General features: G+C 46.5%; 1 protein-coding gene across 5 annotated transcripts; it reads right to left on the reverse strand.

Annotated features, from left to right (window-relative positions):
* Positions 1-3,852: 3,852 nt before the first annotated feature.
* On the reverse strand, positions 3,853-17,692 carry LOC133165042 (rho GTPase-activating protein 12-like). 5 transcript variants are annotated; one of them, XM_061294392.1, is made up of 18 exons: positions 17,294-17,690; positions 15,229-16,004; positions 9,619-9,861; positions 8,775-8,972; positions 8,572-8,652; positions 8,335-8,463; positions 7,861-7,935; positions 7,100-7,161; positions 6,936-7,017; positions 6,762-6,863; positions 6,580-6,678; positions 6,204-6,297; positions 5,925-6,044; positions 5,597-5,695; positions 5,419-5,496; positions 5,214-5,348; positions 4,798-4,903; positions 3,853-4,722 (listed from the first exon to the last, which is right to left on the reverse strand). In XM_061294392.1, the coding sequence occupies exons 2-18, from the start codon at positions 15,940-15,942 to the stop codon at positions 4,548-4,550; spliced, it is 2,592 nt and encodes an 863-aa protein (XP_061150376.1). In that variant the 5' UTR covers positions 15,943-16,004; positions 17,294-17,690; the 3' UTR covers positions 3,853-4,547. The 5 variants fall into 5 exon arrangements, with proteins under 5 accessions (XP_061150376.1, XP_061150375.1, XP_061150378.1 ...); XM_061294391.1 differs by having other exon boundaries at positions 6,762-7,017; positions 17,294-17,692; XM_061294394.1 differs by lacking the exon at positions 7,861-7,935.
* Between the last annotated feature and the right edge of the window lie 348 nt (positions 17,693-18,040).

Below are 18,040 nucleotides of genomic sequence, written 5' to 3' on the forward strand. Positions count from 1 at the left end.
ATCAGGCGAGTGGAGGGAAGCAAACGCAGAAAATATCATTTGTAAGGATGATTCGTGAGGTTTCAAATTTGAGTTAGGGTTTCACATTAGGGCTTCAAACTAGGAAACTATGGACTGAAATATGCTTGAGGCAGGTATGGAACTAGACCAGTGCTTCTCAAATAGTGGGGCGCGCCCCCCTTGGGGGGCGCGGTGCTATTCCTGGGGGGGCGCGTGTGACCCTGGGGAACAGGCTTTTTTTTTGGCAGTACTAGAATAAAGTGTAATTGCGCGTCTGCTACAGCAGGGGGCAGTGGCGCTCTCATTGTTACTTCTGTCACGTTTGCGACAGTGCAACATTTTACGACTTACAAGACAAGTTAGGATAGTCACGGTGGGGAGGGGGGGCGCGAATAGATTTCTTCTTGCTAGGGGGGGGCGTAACAGAAAATAATTGACAAGCACTGAACTAGACCATGTATAGTTTACTTTTTTAAAGTAAAAAAAAAAAAAGACCCTTTTTGGTCCCAAATTGCTCGTTTCTATGCCAGTGTTGGCCCGTGGGTGAATTAGCAACAGCAAAAAAACAGCAAAAGCATTTCACTAGCTGACCAGGAGATGGCGACAGCGTGGCATCTGAAGACCATGGATTGTTCTGCTATAGCCTAGGTGACTGATTCACAATTTGGTTTTGTCTGATATCAGATATTAAATATAGAAAACCAACTGGCTGATTGATTTGTTTTAATTGAGAGGGAAAAAAAACAGCAAAAGCATTTCACTAGCTGACCAGGAGATGGCGACAGCGTGGCATCTGAAGACCATGGATTGTTTGTTCTGCTATAGCCTAGGTGACTGATTCACAATTTGGTTTTGTCTGATATCAGATATTAAATAAAGAAAGCCAACTGGCTGATTGATTTGTTTTAATTGAGAGGGAAAAAAAACAGCAAAAGCATTTCACTAGCTGACCAGGAGATGGCGACAGCGTGGCATCTGAAGACCATGGATTGTTTGTTCTGCTATAGCCTAGGTGACTGATTCACAATTTGGTTTTGTCTGATAATAGATATTAAATAAAGAAAACCAACTGGCTAATTGATTTGTTTTAATTGAGAGAAAAAAAAACATCAGCAAAAGCATTTCACTAACTGACCAGGAGATGGCGACAGCGTGGCATCTGAAGACCATGGATTGTTCTGCTATAGCCTAGGTGACTGATTCACAATTTGGTTTTGTCTGATATCAGATATTAAATATAGAAAACCAACTGGCTGATTGATTTGTTTTAATTGAGAGGGAAAAAAAACAGCAAAAGCATTTCACTAGCTGACCAGGAGATGGCGACAGCGTGGCATCTGAAGACCATGGATTGTTTGTTCTGCTATAGCCTAGGTGACTGATTCACAATTTGGTTTTGTCTGATATCAGATATTAAATAAAGAAAGCCAACTGGCTGATTGATTTGTTTTAATTGAGAGGGAAAAAAAACAGCAAAAGCATTTCACTAGCTGACCAGGAGATGGCGACAGCGTGGCATCTGAAGACCATGGATTGTTTGTTCTGCTATAGCCTAGGTGACTGATTCACAATTTGGTTTTGTCTGATAATAGATATTAAATAAAGAAAACCAACTGGCTAATTGATTTGTTTTAATTGAGAGAAAAAAAAACATCAGCAAAAGCATTTCACTAACTGACCAGGAGATGGCGACAGCGCGGCATCTGAAGACCATGGATCGTTCTGCTATGCCGGTTTAAAAAAAAAAAAAAAAAACGTAATTAGCTAGGGGTCAAAGGTCAAAGTTTACGGTTCAAAGTTCACCCAGGGGTCAAAGGTCGGTTCAAAGTTCACCCAGGGGTCAAAGGTCGGTTCAAAGTTCACGGGGTCATGTGCACATTTTCGATTTTTAACTAGAGTTGAAAGTTCAGGGTTCAAAGGTCACCCAGGGGTCACCACGGGGTCACCACGGGGTCACCGCGGGGTCACCGCGGGTTCAAAGTTCAGGGTTCACTTTTTTTTTTTTTTTTTTTTTTTTTTTTTAGGTTAACCTTTATTTAACCCAGTGCTTCTCAATTATTTTCTGTTACGCCCCCCCCTAGCAAGAAGAAAACTATTCGCGCCCCCCCTCCCCACCGTGACTATCCTAACTTGTCTTGTAAGTCGTAAAATGTTGCAATGTCGCAAACGTGACAGAAGTAACAATGAGAGCGCCACTGCCCCCTGCTGTAGTAAACGCGCAATTACACTTTATTCTAGTACTGCCAAAAAAAAAGCCTGTTCCCCAGGGTCACACGCGCCCCCCCAGGAATAGCACCGCGCCCCCCACCTCCTGATTGGCTGGTTGATCTCTGACGTCACATGGACACTCCATTAGGTACACTACCATTTTCAGGTGTACCTAATAACTTTATGCATTTTTTTGTACGTGTCAAGAATGTGTATTTGACTACTTGCTCTTTATTTTGGGGGACACCAACACATATTACACAACGTAAAACACATATTTATATTGTCATATAAAGCAGTTAACCATATGTCAGATTTTGGTTTTCATGCCCAAAAAAATAAAAACAAGGAATAAAACACCAGACAAGTTTGAACAGGTTTTAATGTTTATTAAAATAATAATAATAATAAAATAATATAATCATGTTAAAAGTAAATTTCAAACCTGCAATCTAACGTTATATTGGATAACAATATGTCATTTTCCTCTTCTTCGTTTTGTTTTATGGCGAGGTGGCACCAGCTTCCATGCGCTATACTGACACCTACTGGTTGAAGTCATATGAACTCGTTCACTCGTTCACTGAAAAACTTCAAAAACTTTTAATATTTGTCTTTAGTTTCTAGGTTGTAATAATAAAAAATGTTATAATATTCTTCCCTCACTGATCCGTTCTCCCGATGAACTGGAAATGCAAATCACTCACTCACTGACTCGTTCACGCACAGGTCCGTTCAGTTGGTGAACAGGAAATACAATTCACCACTCGTTCGTAAACGGGAAGTTACGTCATTTTCTTCTTCGTTTTGCTTTACGGAGAAGATGCACCAGCTTCGATGCGCATTACTGACACCTACTGATTGAACTCATGAACTGAAAAAAGAATTCGTTCACTCATTCACTGAAATACTTCAAAAACTTTTTGTTTCTCATTAGTTTCTCAGTTATTATAATAAAAAAATGTTATAATGTTCTTTTGATCAAAAGAGTGGCAGCTGTGGCTCAGGCAGTAGAGCGGGTCGTTTAGTAACCGGAGGGTTGGTGGTTCGATCCTAACTCCGTCACAGTCATATGTCGTTGTGTCCTTGGGCAAAACACTTAACACACCGTGCCTCTAGGTCGCCATTGTAAATAAGAAAACGTTCTCATTTGGCTTACCTGGTAAAACATTGAATACAATTAATGAATAAAGTTTTTGCTTAAATCCACAGTCATTGGGTGATTTTCCACAGGATAAACACAAAGACCAACACCCCGGCGTGAAAATTAGCCGCATCGCTAATGAGGCTGAACTGCCGATCGACTCGCTTGGCTGGCCGCTGGTTCAAAGGGCTAACAAGCTATTTGAGAATAGCATTGAAGCATAGAATTGGAATATGGTTAGCATTTCATCTCATCTGAACTGACCTCGGCAAAGACAAAAAAAATCATAAAAGCGTTGGAGCATCATTTGTTTGCTTTTTTTAGTGCTAATGAACAAACGCTGACGCTGTTGTGTTGCCACTCGCCGGTTCAGAGTGTTAATTGTGATTAGAGTGAAAACTCCTCTAGATGCCTTCCTAGCTCATCGGGCCAGACTGTAAAAATAAACGAGTTATTAAACGACTTCATATCATCGTCGTAAAAAAAAAAAATGCAGCCAACACAATAAAAGCTTTAATTTTAAAAGTCAAACTTTTAAAGTCATTATCACAGTGTTGGCGGAGCCGAAGCTACTACAATTATTGAGATTTGGAAGTCGAGGTCACTCGTCAAGGTTAGAGCATAAACAAATTATCAGTAAAGGAGGTGATTTAAATGTCCGGAAACGACCAATCGCCACCCAAGTTTATCCGCACAGTCTTCCTAGTGTCAAAATAATTTGAGAAACAATATTTTGATTTTGCTCAGAGGAGCAAGTTGCGCAAATCAAAGCAGAACATTGAGCAGAACCTAACCCTAACCTACGCATTCCGTTCAACCTATGAGATCAATTTTGACGCATTCATTTATGCGGTGAGTAAATCCTGTTGGATGCCATAAAATAGTGGTCATGAAAAAACAATATTAGATTAACGATTGAATGCAAGAATTGCCACATTCTAATAAATAAATCAATATTTTAATTAGGTCTTAAATTGGCTAATTTGGCACCAACGCCATTAGATGAAAAGGTCCAGTAAATAAGTCGCGTTCCCCTATTGTTCAATTAAAAGTTCTTGGATCCTCCACAAAAACAAATCTTAGCAGGTTTGTTTATTTTTGTCGGTTAAGTTAGAATCCAGTGTGACGAAAAGTAAGCCAAAGCTAGTCCAAAGTGCAAAGAGTGGTTCCGGTTCGGTCAGATGGCCGTCGGCCTCTATCTGCCAAATATGTTGTCTTTCTCTACCAGGATGAGCTCTACGATCTGATTCTGGTAGACCATGTGGACCGCTATGTTCCACGTCTCCACCTCGGGCCTCAGTAACGTGGGGCCGAACACGATGGCCACGCTCTGGTTTGTCATGCGGTTCTCTTCGCCGTGCTCGATCACCCTGAAGACGGATCCCAATTAAGCGAAACAGATGCAGAAACTGTCCAATTGTGCATATTTGTTGAAATGTGCTTACTTGCGGAGGTGTTTGAAGAGGGCCTGCATGGTGTCATGGTTGGGCTCGGGCAGCAGTCGAACAAGTTCTTTAATGGTGTGGACCCGCTCCTTGTAGTCTTGAATCTCTGCAAGACGGCCGCCACCCCCAAAGAAAATGAAAAGACCATCATCAGCGTGCGTGATGACTGCAAATATTGTGCTAATGATTGCGTTGACGCTCGCTGGTCTCCAGCTCTTAACAGGTTCACTTCAACGCAACGCAATGAAATCCAAGTCAGATTCGAAAGAAGACAATCAAAAGTCCTCTTTGAGCCATGTGAAGAAATAGTTAAAAAAATACTGCAAAAAACAAGGGTTCAAAAAACGAAGTGTAAATAATTAAATGTGGAAAACGCGCCCACACGTTGATAATTTGACGTAAAATCGAGCACTCACTGATGGCGTCCACAAAGTTTTGGAAGAGCGCATAAGTGAAGAGCGGTTCAGGAAGCTCCCTGAAGAACATCTTCAGGGCTCCGGTGGTCACATGGATGTCCTCCCACTTGCTGTCGGACAGGTTCACCTGCTCATCTACACGTTGCCAAGACAACAGCCAGAAATAAAGAAAGAGCTGGAGAAAACATTAGCACGGGGAACTCACCATGATTGACGGCATATCGTAGCTTCTGGATGAGGGCCAAGTTACCACTGACTCTGTATAGGCCGCTGATGTGCAGACCTGCCGGGGAGGTGGAGTGGGGGCAGCAAGGTGGCAACAAAGAAACGGATGAAAAGGCTTGCACGGCATGTCGTCAGGCGGGCGGCGCCGCGGGACGCACCGTTGCTCTCCACGTGCAAGATGCACATCTTGACAAAAGAGGGCACCGTGCTGCTCTCCCTCAGGCACAGGCTGGACAGGCTGCTTCCAAACACCTGATCTGGGCGCACACACACAAACACGCGAAAACTCCAAAAAATGTTTTCGTCCTACTCTTCGCCTTGTCCATTGGATCTTCCAGTTTTCTGGCGACGGTTTCGTGGGCTTCCCTGTGATAGACGTGCCGAGCAAATGTAGCAATGTCGAACGGATCTGGCTTCGGAAGCCCAATTACAAAAATAAAGACTGAACCAAAGCGGGTCGAACGGGTTTGGCCTGGGTTAGGTTACCTTTGATGTAACCTTTGTCCCTGACGGCCTGCATGGTGGGCCGCCGCGTCAGAAATTTCTTCAGCTTGTGTTTGGTCTTCTTGTTGTCGGCCGCGTCCACGCTGCTTGACGGTTTCATGACTGCACGGGAAGCACAAAGCATAATCTATGTCACCATGACGACGCGGCAGGAACAAAGACTGAGTGGAAAGCGTTAGATGATGTTTTGTTTCAAGACAGCGCCGTTCATAGTATTGGAAACGCCTTTTATGCTTTGCGAGCCCATTTAAGTGAACGTACGTCTGCCTTTCTTGGAGTCTCTGCGTTCTTTCTCCATGTCTGCTTCAGGTGAATCGGGGATGTCCTCTTCTACGGCTTCGTCCGACTCGCATGCCTGGAGAGCACACAAATTACTACGCCGGGCGGTCACCTTTAAGAAATGTCATCGTTTCCCACCTTTGCAAGCCAGTGGCCAGCAAAGTAGAGTTCGCGCAACAAAATTGCTGAGTCAGGAGTTTTTGAAAAGCTCCAGATGTAACGTTTTACTCTTTGGCTCGTTCCCGTGTTTGGCAGAATAAAATGTTAATAGCCACTGAAGTGTTTGGTTCCAACAATATCAATTCCAGGCAACCAACCATGTGTGCTTGAGAAGATCAGAGTGTGCAAATGTGCTTACCGGAGCGCTGGCAGCGTCCCTTAGCGCTCGATACCACTCATTGACGAGGATGTCGTTTTCCGACTGGATCAGGAGTTCCGTGCCCTGCCGGGTCTTCAGCTGTGCAAGTCATCAAAAGTCTTGACAATGACATTTTTCATGATGTGATGCTAGCTTATGAAGTCAAATCAAGTCCACCTCACCTCAATGACGTGTTTTTTACTAGATTTGTCCTTGGAGGCCCAATCCACCGAGCCGCCCTTCAGATCCACCGTGAACTCGGGTTTGGACTGACCGCCGCCAAACTGAAAATGGCGCACAATCAAACCCAGGACAAAAGTAACCACTAATTGGAAGTGAGGCTTTGATCGACGCACCCAGCTCGTCCCGCCTCCCTGGCCTTTGGCGAAGAGCAGCGCTGAGCCTTGCAGAACTGTCCAGGAGGAAGTCCAGTTCTTCCTACGACGGAGAGTCGGTTCACAAGCGCTGCTCAACTCGGCACGGTCGAAAAGACAAAATGACAATCAAAAGTTGTACTTACCGAACTTTCTTGCCGTTCTCCGTGATCTTTGTCACATTGAGCACGCCGCACTTCTCTGAGGGCTGAACAGAAAGAGAGGGAAAAGAGAGAAAAGATCGAAAACACAGCGAGCAAGCGGCTTGGACGTGCGCCGCGGCAACAAGCAACAATCATCGCAGCCCGACGCCAGCCAGCAACCAAACAAAGGAAAGCTCGGCTCTTTGATCTGCATTCAAAACCGGCCCAAACGCAAATGCGCATGGACGACAGTGACACGCTAGCGACACGCCGGCGACACGCCAGCGGGCTCGTTCAAGGAAAAGCAAGCAGGCTGGATCAAAAGAATGCAACACTGACAACCAACCCAGAAGCCATCCTCGCTCTGAGGACATCAGAAGATCGGGTCCAATTTCAGATACAATGGACTGCAATTGCCATACGATTCACTCCGGTTGCATTTACATTACAATCTGATCCAGTTAATTCCCAATTCACTCCAAGTAGAATATGAGTACGATGATTCATTTGGGTGAGAAACTTGTTGCTTTTCCTTAAATCGCTTGTTTCCTAGAAACTTACTGGCACTCCACCACAAAACAGGTCAATGGCGAGCAAAGAAGCAAAGGTGCCATCAAGAAGCCCAAATAAATAAATAAACAAGATTTCCACAGGGGCGAAAGAAAGACGACACATTATAACGGTGCCGCCTTCCCAACCAATGTGGAAACCTTGCAAGAGGTGCACGAGACGGCGGTTCTTATTGGGGCGGGGCTTTTACTGACAGAGGCGGGGCGCTTAGGAGACGAGGGGCTGGACCCACAGTCGGATACAGGGGACTTGGGGCTCACTGGGGAGTCCTGGCGAGGAGAACCAACACAAGGCAAGAAGCTCGGTCATGTGGGTCGCTCAACTGAGCAAGATGAGCGCAACGCACACGGCAACATTTCCAAGGCAGCCCCACGTGCTGCTGCTTTCCATTTCTTCAGTCTTCAAAGGAGGCAAATGAAAGATTTTCTCCCTAAAGACTGCGTACAAGTCTTTGGGGCTTCTGTCAAGGCTTTTCATGACATTTTTAATAAGTGATGTTAAAGACTCTCCAAAGGCTCTTGAATACGCTAAGAAATGTGCGGACGCACACTCGTGGGAATCGTGCACATGATGACACCAATGCGTCTGCTCAACAACCTAATTTGGAGAAGGCGACAAACGGGACGCATTGCTGACTTGCATCCCGTCGTCTTTCCTACGTGAGGCACCTTGTCGTTGGGTTCTTGGACGAAAGCGCTGTGTCTCCACTTGGTCAGGATGATGGGGTCCACGTGTTTCCTGTCTAGACTGCGAGTCTTGCCGGGCTCGGCCAAGTGCTGTGGCGGGGAATGGTTGTACTAGAACAGAAGAGAAAGAAAACACATTTCAACTCAGCACTCTTTCCTTTTGACTAGCTTGGAGACTGAATCTTCGCCACACTTCCTGTAGTTTGTTCTTTGCTTTACCTTTGGGAGCTCCCATTCGGATCTGGAGCCATCCGCGCTGTAGTAATACGCCCGACCCTGCTCGTCCACGTGCTTTAACCACTGTTGGTGTACATTGGAAAACAATTAGAAGAAGAAAAAAAAAGATTTGCTGCGGGTGGTCACATCGGGAAGGGTACATTCGCACCGCAGGCCGGGCCAAGCCGAGCCCCCGGGAGGAGTACCTTCTCGTTAGTATAGTCGTTGACATAAAGTCTGTGGCCGTACTCGTTCATCCCTTCGGACCACCCGACAGGTGGCGAGCCGTCCGACCAGCTGGAGTAGGCGCCGAAGTGCGCGTCCTCCGAGCACAGGGGCCCCGGGCGGCCCGCCGACAACGACATGAAGGGTAAGAAAGCTGGCGAGAGCGATAGGGGAGTGCTCTGAGCGTGGAGGGAGGGAGAGAGAGACAGACAGAGAGAGAGAGAGAGAGAAGAAAAGAAGAAAGGGGAAGAAGTAGTCACCTTTCACCAACAGAGGAGGGAGACACCATAAGCAACACGGCCGCATGTGCAGAGCGCCACTGACATGACATGTCGCAAGTTTTCAGGCAAAAGATGCCAATGGGCGCTTACCAAATGTCTACAAAATGCTAATTTGAGGCGGTAAAGCAGTTACAGTGTACACACAAAGCTCTGCTAACAGAAAAAAGCACACAAAATGACAATTTGTGGCCACATCATACGATATCAGTATAATTGCACACAAAATACTAATTTGTGGCTTTTATACAATTTTCATGACATGTCTGGGGCTCCCTACACACACTAAAAAAATGCGCAGCAAGCAGAGGCAGAAAGCAACGTTTCAGACAAGGAACTATTGCGTGCTGTGCCAGTTCTGGTCTGCAGGGGGCACTGTGGCATAGTCAGTGCAGGTCTCATGTTGGGCGCTTGTGGATAAAATGGACCAGAAAAAACACTCACATTGCTTTTCATCTGATTTAATTTAGAACGTTCCAAGCTGCTGCTTTTGTGATTATTGCTGTTTTTTTGTCCGTTCCTGCGTGAAAGGAGTATTTTTGCTCACCTCATTGCTTTCCCCCGCGCTCGTGTTGGCGTCCCGGGCTCGGGGTGGCTTCCAGGTCCTCTCTTGGCTGGAGCGATTGTAGTAGAAGAGGCGGCCGTGTGGGTCCTTGTAGGACTCCCAGTCGCCCAGCACTTGCTGGGGGGCGCCGGCTGGGAGCGGGGGGGCCGCCGACTGGCTCATCTTCAGCTCCTGCAGGTTGCTGTACACGGGCGAGTCTGGCCGGCCGCGGCCCGACGACACGCTCTGAAGACACAAGAAAACGCTTTTGAATTTTCCTCAAGCCACCATCAAGACCATGAAACAAATTGTCTCCCATTACACACACAAAGCTGAGGCTCAGAGCCTACACACACACAGAGCTAATTGACAAACGTGAGCAGAGTGGAACAAAATATCAAAATAAATGGTAGCAAAGTTACACTGAGGGCTAACTTGAGTGAGGAACTTCTGCCTCCCTCCATCCCTCCCGTCACCAGGGAGACGTGGACATTGACAACAGCTCGGAAGTCATGGCGATACGGAATAGAGGCGACAAGTGCAAAACAGAGGAAGGAAGTCAGCAAGAAGCTGCGTCAGGTAGAAATGAGGAAGCGAAAGTGCAAGCCCGGCCTGCATCTTGAGGCGGGGACGTGCATCGGCCACCAAACTGAAAAGATTCTACCAATATGGCGCTGCGCCACAATTTCCAAAAGTTGCGCTTAGACTTTTGACTTTGACTCTACGCGCAATGTCACGTGAGAGACTTGACTTAGCTCAAAGTCCAAATTGGGCAGCGATTCCATTTCACCAGGATTCAGTCACCATTTCAAAATTACCACAAAGTGACACGACGGCAACGTCCGGAATCGTCGACGATGAGTGAGTAGTTTACTTGACTTTGGTTTTACTGGTGTAGGTCAATTAAAAATGTATTTTCTAATAAAACATTGACCAAAAAAAAAACAAATTGAAAAACATGAAACAAATGTAAATGCAAAACTCATTTCAAGTCAAGCAGTGCCGCAAGAAGAGAAGATGTAACAAAATGCATAACTTTGTGTTTGCACACGCAAGTGAAAATAAGAAAAATGGCTCTGCTGCTGTTTGCAGATGTGTTCACCCCCATGACGAACAAGTGCATTTGCAAAGCTTTAGCGACGCCCGCGGCATGTCAATCCATCCCACCCGCGGCGCGGTCGGCGGGCAATGCCCTGCCGTCTTTTTCACACCCGCGGTGATTTCAAATGGTTTACCTCGTGGTGCATGGAGAGGGCCCGCCGACTACTCCGCATTCGTATGAGCGCCATCGACCCTCGTTTGGCTCCGCTGCGAGGGACGAGCGTGTGATTTATGCGGCAGTGAGTCTCAAAGAGGAAGTCCGTCCTGTCTATCGAGCGTTGATGACAGTTTTTGCATCCTGCTCTTGAGGTTGCTGGGAAACCAAAAGCACGCACACGCGAGAGGATTTCCGTTGAATTCTCATTCTGCGTGCCCCTTTCACGCTGACCTGCCGCAAGGTAGTTCTGGCTAGTTTGTGAACTGTGTCTGCGCAAAAGGGGGGACAAAACACGTGTCATTGAGTTGTGTGCGGCAACTCGGCGACCTCGATGATGGCGCTTAATATCAGCCGCCAGGTGCCGCTAGCAGCTGAACAATTGGGAAGCGCGGGTGAGGCAACATGTTGTCCTGATCTCAGGGATCGCGTTGACAAAGCGGCGCCTTAAGGGAAAGTCACCGCCCATCTGTTCAAAGTTGGTAGCGATTGTACACTATACATTGCTACCAAATTTCATGGTGTGGAGCTTGGGTTGGGATTTGGCATTTCTTGCCCCATTTCCTCTGCACGAAACCCGCCAGGTCGCATACGGCAGCCGAGCAAACAACGCACGCACGCAGGCGGATGGCATTCTTTTGACTGACTGGCCGCACCGCACGCTCACACTTGTTCAAACACGCCGGGCAGCGCTTGAGAAGCCAACTGTGGCAGCGAGTCAGGCACTCGCAACTCGACGGTGACATTCAAATGGGACGGTCCGTTGTCTTTTTTTTGGGGGAAGGCATTTTTATTTGTTCACGATGGACACACTTAGCAAAACAAACACCAGAATGAATATTCATGCATGCTTGTACCTTCCCCCGGCTTTGGCTGGCAAAGCACGAAGGTAATTAGGGACAAAATACACAGCAACACCACGTGCTTTGGATACAAAAAGGATTTGAATAGAAGAAAGAGTTGAATTGAGGCTCAAAGTTAACAAGGAGCTTTGGCGCGCGAGGAGACAGACGTTGGTCGTCATTATGCAGATGACAATAACGAGGCGCTTAGGACGCCTCGCGCTTGACAATGCGCACAAATAAGTCTGGCCAAGGTCAAGTGCGCTGCGGAGCGGCTTTGGACGATTAGAAAACTCTTCAAAATCAAATCACAATGCTATTTCATCCACAAGTGAGGAAGATGAACTCTATTGAGCACGTCGACCTCAATTCATTTGCAATGCAGACAGCGAAAGCTCCTTTGACAGACTTCATTTTGGGTGGAGGGCATTTTTTGTTGTTAAATAAGATTTGGGAGTAGGTTCAACGATTTGAGTTTGAGGAGTCAGGCCAGCGCTGGTCAAATTGTACGTATTAGTTCTACTCTGATGGTGTTGTGGAAATCATTTCTTTCATCAATCTGTCACTTGCTGCTACACCTGACTGAATCCGGAGCGCTCGAAGCCTCAAAACGACGACTTCTGGCCCGAACCTTTGCGTTTTACTGCGTCAACGTGTCACAAGCTGTCACGTCACGACCGGTTTGACTCGTTTTATACGGCTGCATTGTCGCAACTCTGTTGTCATATGAGGACACGTCAATGTTTGTAAAGTTAGTTCTTCGATATCAGCATAAATCGGTCATAAAACGCAACTTACAAATAATCATTGAAAAAAATGAAATTAATAAAGAATCACAGTCTGCGTACGATTTGAAATTGCCAATGATTGCTTGAATATCCAAACCGACGGCGTGGGAACAACATCTTTTTCCTTTTGGGAAGAGCATCACTTCATTCATAGAACAGGAACCGGTCTTTCTGGTCTTGAAGGCTTTGGTTTTCTAGGAGAAACGCAATCGAAACCTGCCGGGATCAAACCAGTCTGACGAGGCCAAAGGCCGAGCGCTCCCGTGTTCCCAAGCGCGCTCCAAATAATGGCGGTTGAACGCCTACGGTGAGTCATCAGCAAGAATAATCTACCCATCAAATCTGGAGTGGAATGATCCAAATGGGCTTGGAACCAAATGGAAAAAGAAAGAAGCCTTAATCACTGGTGCTGTGACTGTGTTATTAAAAATGACACGATTATTTGAGAAGTGAATCCAACCATTGAGAAATTGGTGTAATTATGAGCCCAATGAGCAGTTCAATACAAAACGCTGTCTCAAAGTTCTATTTAGAGTGGCGTGTGTCAGTCAGAAACTTTACCGCAGCAAGCACAATTAAGAACTCTTCGGCGCAGTAGGGAGATAATATATGGTTCACCTATGAGGAATGAGAATAGAAATGAGTCCGACGGAGTTAATGATTAAGCAACGGGAATGCTTTCAGTGGGGCACAAAGTTCAGAGGAAAACGGGCCTTTCTTGAAGAAGGTGACAAAAGACACTGTCCACCTTGTTCAGTGAGTGAGTGACAGAGAGTGAGAGAGAGAGAGAGAGAGACAGAGAGACAGAGAGCGAGAGAGAGGTTATCCTGGAGTTGAATGACGCCGGATGTAGACAGTTTTCAGACGGCACAAAAACTCAACGAGCGGTCCCATTTTGCTCACGCTAATGCCAGAGCAGAGAGCAGCTATTTTATATTGTCCAATCACACAAAACAAACTCCCGCACGCACTTCTCCACTGGCACAGCGGCATCCACGTACTCGGTACACATTCTGATAGTGCCCGAGAGGCGCCAGCTGTCCAAACAAATGTGATTACGGAGCCACCCGCACAGCTCGCTCTTATGTAATGGAGCACGCTTGCGAGCGCGGCATGGCTCGCACTTGAGCCGGCATCACAAAACAGATTATCCGTGTGCGCTGCCTGCATTCAATTGCAAGAATAAAAGAAATAAAAAGAAATAAAGTACATCCCAGAATGGGGAACAAAGAGCCAATCTCATTTTGAATTGTCATTTCTTTTGTCTAGAAGAGAAGGGGAGTAAAATCAGGAATTGGATTTTGAGTAGGAACCATTTGAAGGCCGTCGTCTTTGCTCGACCGAAATGCAATTGGCTGAAATCAAAGGCATTTTAAACAATGGCAATTCCTCAAGGTAATTGACAATTGCATATCGTCAATAAATGCTTGCGCCGCTAGTTCAACCCTTTTGGTCAGTCTGTCGTGCGTCCCAGGACGCTTGTCACCACGAGCGCTGTTGACACCCTGTGTGCAAAATGTGCTGACTGACATTCAAGATGAAGCGAGCGAGTGAGTGAGCGAGCGTCCGTCCGTCCGTCCTACCGTGCGGTTGTCATCTGGGTACATGACGATGTTCACTACTGTCGCGCTGCTGTCGCCGTGACCGCTTGGTGTGTGTCCGACATGGGGAAAAATGCTAAATGCACACCATTATTGTACACACACACACAGAGGTAGACCGAGAGAGAGAGTGCAGTGATCTGCTGACATAACACACACACACACAGACAATTGAAGAGATTGTAGGGATTAAGAAGAAAAGCTCTATCTAGCGAAGTGTGCACACACACGCTTGTTGTGTCTAATCAAAGAGTCAGCAGATGATCCCCTCCTAATCAGTGCACAGAATGTCGATTATTATTGAGAGACTTCGTTGAAAGGGATCCCTGCAATGGAGATCATCACAGAGTCTTTCCTTCCAAGCGGCATGTCATGCACTGTCTTTGACAAACATTAGCCAAACAAGCATGTTTCGGGGTGGTCTATAAATATATATAAAACATCTATAACTGGACTGGACTGGACTGGAGCCCGGAGAGAACGTGGTGAATTTTTATCACGAGAAATAAACCGAGACAGCAAAAGGAGTCTTAATATGCGTGCGCGCGTTCCAGGTTGAGATCCAGCCAGGCCTCAGGAGGCGCCGGGATTTCTTCCTGAGCAGGCTCGCTTTTAGCCCCGAGTCAAAACAAAGACAAAAATTTGTCTTATTTGTCTTTGTTTTGCCTCTCTCAAAACAAGCACAAATAAATCCACAGCGAAGCGTGCGAGCAATGACCACAATGGTGGGCGGACTGGGCCAGACAGCCACTAAAGCGCTGGGGGCTTTACAAGCACTCGGAGTGACATTTTCCGTGGCCTTTTAACTGTCATTTATGTCCCAGAGTTCCTGAGCTAGGAAAGAAGTTCGACAATGCAAGGAAAGGCGCTTTCATTCAGGTTGCACATTTCATACCAACCAGGCCCTAACTTGGACTCAAACCAATAAACCGACACTAAGCCAGTCAACTCGAAACCAAATTCAGACCTAACCCCAACCCAAACCGGGTTCCATCCCCAACCCCAACCTCAACCAATCAACACAAGGCAAAAAAGTCAGAGCAGAGGTCTGTACATAAAGAAATAATCCAGGACTGAGGAAAATGGCCACATACCAATTATGCAAGAACCAATCAAAGTTACTTCACCTGGAGTTGTTCGGTAGAACTGCTGCTCAGTTCGTCCCCGGACTCAGAGTCGTTGGTCCGCTGTTCCTCACCCGCCGAGTGCGGGGGGCTGTCCACGTCCAGCGGGGCCCGGCTCAACACTGGAGATCGGGCCCAGGTGCGCGGCAACGTGCTGCTTCGTTGGGAAGGCCCCGGTACGGAGCTCTGGGCCAGGATTTCACCTAAAGATCGCTCAAGCCTCGTGGGGGTGCCGGGGACATGCTGGTGGTGGTTACTGTCCCGCCGCTGGATGGGCGGCGTCAAATGCATGGACGAGGTGGAATGAGCAGAGGGCGAACGTGCTGGGATGGACTCGGGTCTGTCTGCAGAGGAGTCCAGCAATGCCAGATCCAGATTAGCTGGTTTTACCCAGACAGCACCAGTGTTCTGAGGCGGGGTGTTCCCGGCTGAAACGGGGTGATGAGGAGGGGTGTTCCCGGCGGAAACGGGGTGATGAGGTAAAGGCTTAGGGGGTGGCATGAGGGCTTTGCGGACCTCTCTGACGTACTGGGCTGGCACGTAAAAGGCCTTGCTGCCCTCCTCCTTGCGCACCTTCCACCAGTCTTCATTGGTCTTCTGGACCAGCATGAAGCATTCTCCCTGGTGGATGCTGACCAGTCGGTCTTTGGACTTGTACTCGTAGTCGTACTCCACCTCGATGTAGACCTGGCCTGGAGCGATGGGCAGCTCCGCCATGGCGCCTCCTGCTGTCCGCCGGGCTTGATTACACGTCGTCCGACATGGCCTCCGCAGTCAGGCTGATGGGAAGACAAAAGAAGAAGTCAAGATTGCAAACACTGAGCCAGACACACCGCCATCCCCAAGAGGCTCTGCAATACCTTTAATGCCTCTAGCTGGTGTACCTAATAGAGTGTCTGTTATTTGCCCATTAGGCACGCTCTGGTTGTGTGCATGACACAACAACAACAACAAAACAGCAGACACAAAGAGCCAGATGTCTTAGCCTTCCTAATATGGTCGTAACCTGATAAACGGAAGTGAATAAGAAGACCCGTAAATCCTCTTGAAACGCAAACACCTCGTGGGGATGGGAAGATTAGACGCTAACGCTAATAACGTGACTCGCACGCTGCCACGCCAGCTAAACGTATGACACAGACAAGTCGATGCTCATCTTTGTGATTGCGCGCATAGTTTTATGCTGTGCGTGTGTACACACACACACACACAGACGCACACAGGAATTTAAAAGGCATCTTATCTATGTATTTGACTATTAAAACAAAATAAGCATCAATGTATCCTCGCATTAAACAGCAAGCGGTCTTGTTTGTCTGTGTGCCCCGACATAATCCAGCGACCGATCAATTGTTTGACATTGGACAGCAACCAGTCTATTGTTTGTCTGTGTGCTCTTAGATTGACTGGTGACCAGTTAATTGTTTGTCTACATGGGATTGCTGATTGACTGGCAACACGTCTGTTAATAAAACAGAAGTTAAATAATGTGCCATGCCATTGAACGGCGACTGAGTCCATTGCTTTCGTACTGACAGAAAGTTATTCTTCAGAGAAGACAAATAATAAAAAGTATTGTTTATTTATTTTAAAAAAAAACACACACACACCAAGCCATCCACTAGTGATTCCACAATATCTGGACCAAATTGTGAGAACTGTGAGCGGAACATTGATGAAGTCATCAAATTCCTCGAGTTCACCAGCGACCATCAAGAGGATAAACGCCGTAGAAAGTTAATGGATAAATCTTGTTCTTGGCATTTAAAAAAATAAATAAAATCAGACCAGCCCTGCTATCTACTCCACTCGTGTATTGGGATTGTGACACTTCCTGGAACATTCCACCCAACTTTTTCCGCCACCTGGATACCTTTATCTATCACTTTAATAACGACTCTTGAAACACCAGAAAAGTAATTTCAAAACATAGCCACGTCAACATAACACATAAGGGGTCGATAAAACACCGTAAAACAAATCCGAGGCTCGCTAATTAGCATGGCGGCTAACTGGATGTCCCGGAGCGTCAAGGGGAGGGGGAAAATGTCCCGTTAAAGTCGCTTACCTCAAGGGTAACACATCCTGGTGGACCCGGCTGGGTGGTTGGTGCTGTTTAAATCCCGGTCGATTTCACCCAGGTCAGCTTTTGTGCATATAAAAAAAAAATAAACCGCACACTTGTCAAGCCTTGACGCCGAGAAGGAATCACTTCCTGTCTGCTTCGAGTTGCTCAACTACTCGCTCCCTTCCACGTGAAAGCTGACGTTCGTCGACGTCACGGTTGCACGCGCCAAACCCGGCGAGCTCAAGTCGAAACTTTTTGTAAGACAAACTTCGACATTTTGATTCGTTTCTTTTCAGAGAACTATCGACCGAAAGTTAATTCACACAATTAACCGATTCGTTTTTGGAGTAAGACCTCCTAGCGTGTTGCGTTCATCTTTCCGGGAGCCTGAAGTGTTCTACTTTTTTTCACGCTAACAGAATGGTTGCGCCCTCTAGGTATTGAAACGTGTAACTACAAAAACAAGCGTCAACATCTACTTGAAATTTATGAAAATATAACTGGTATTTAGTATAAAGCAGCAAGCCAAAACCCAAAGATTAGAGGTACTTAAGGAAAAATATCTGCAGGCTTCATAATGGGTACTTTTACGAATAAATAATAAAATAAAACCACGAAGGTGAAGCACTGCCGTCCGCTTCACAGGGGGTTCTGGTCAAAAGAAGTACAAAACTGTATTTTAATATTCTAAACATAGATTTTAAACTAACACACTACCAGAAAACAGAAATATAAATAAGTACAGTA

This window comes from Syngnathus typhle, linkage group LG13 (assembly GCF_033458585.1).
Source record: "Syngnathus typhle isolate RoL2023-S1 ecotype Sweden linkage group LG13, RoL_Styp_1.0, whole genome shotgun sequence".
Classification (NCBI taxonomy): Eukaryota; Metazoa; Chordata; class Actinopteri; order Syngnathiformes; family Syngnathidae; genus Syngnathus; species Syngnathus typhle.

Excerpts from the sequence above, each read along its gene's own strand:
- LOC133165042 (XM_061294391.1), bottom strand. The coding sequence starts at position 15,942 with ATGGCGGAGCTGCCCATCGCTCCAGGCCAGGTCTACATCGAGGTGGAG. Across the intron at positions 6,045-6,203 it reads AGACTCCAAGAAAGGCAGAC|TCATGAAACCGTCAAGCAGC; the intron begins GTACGTTCACTT and ends CTTCCCGTGCAG. Across the intron at positions 4,904-5,213 it reads AAACTTTGTGGACGCCATCA|AGATTCAAGACTACAAGGAG; the intron begins GTGAGTGCTCGA and ends GCCGTCTTGCAG.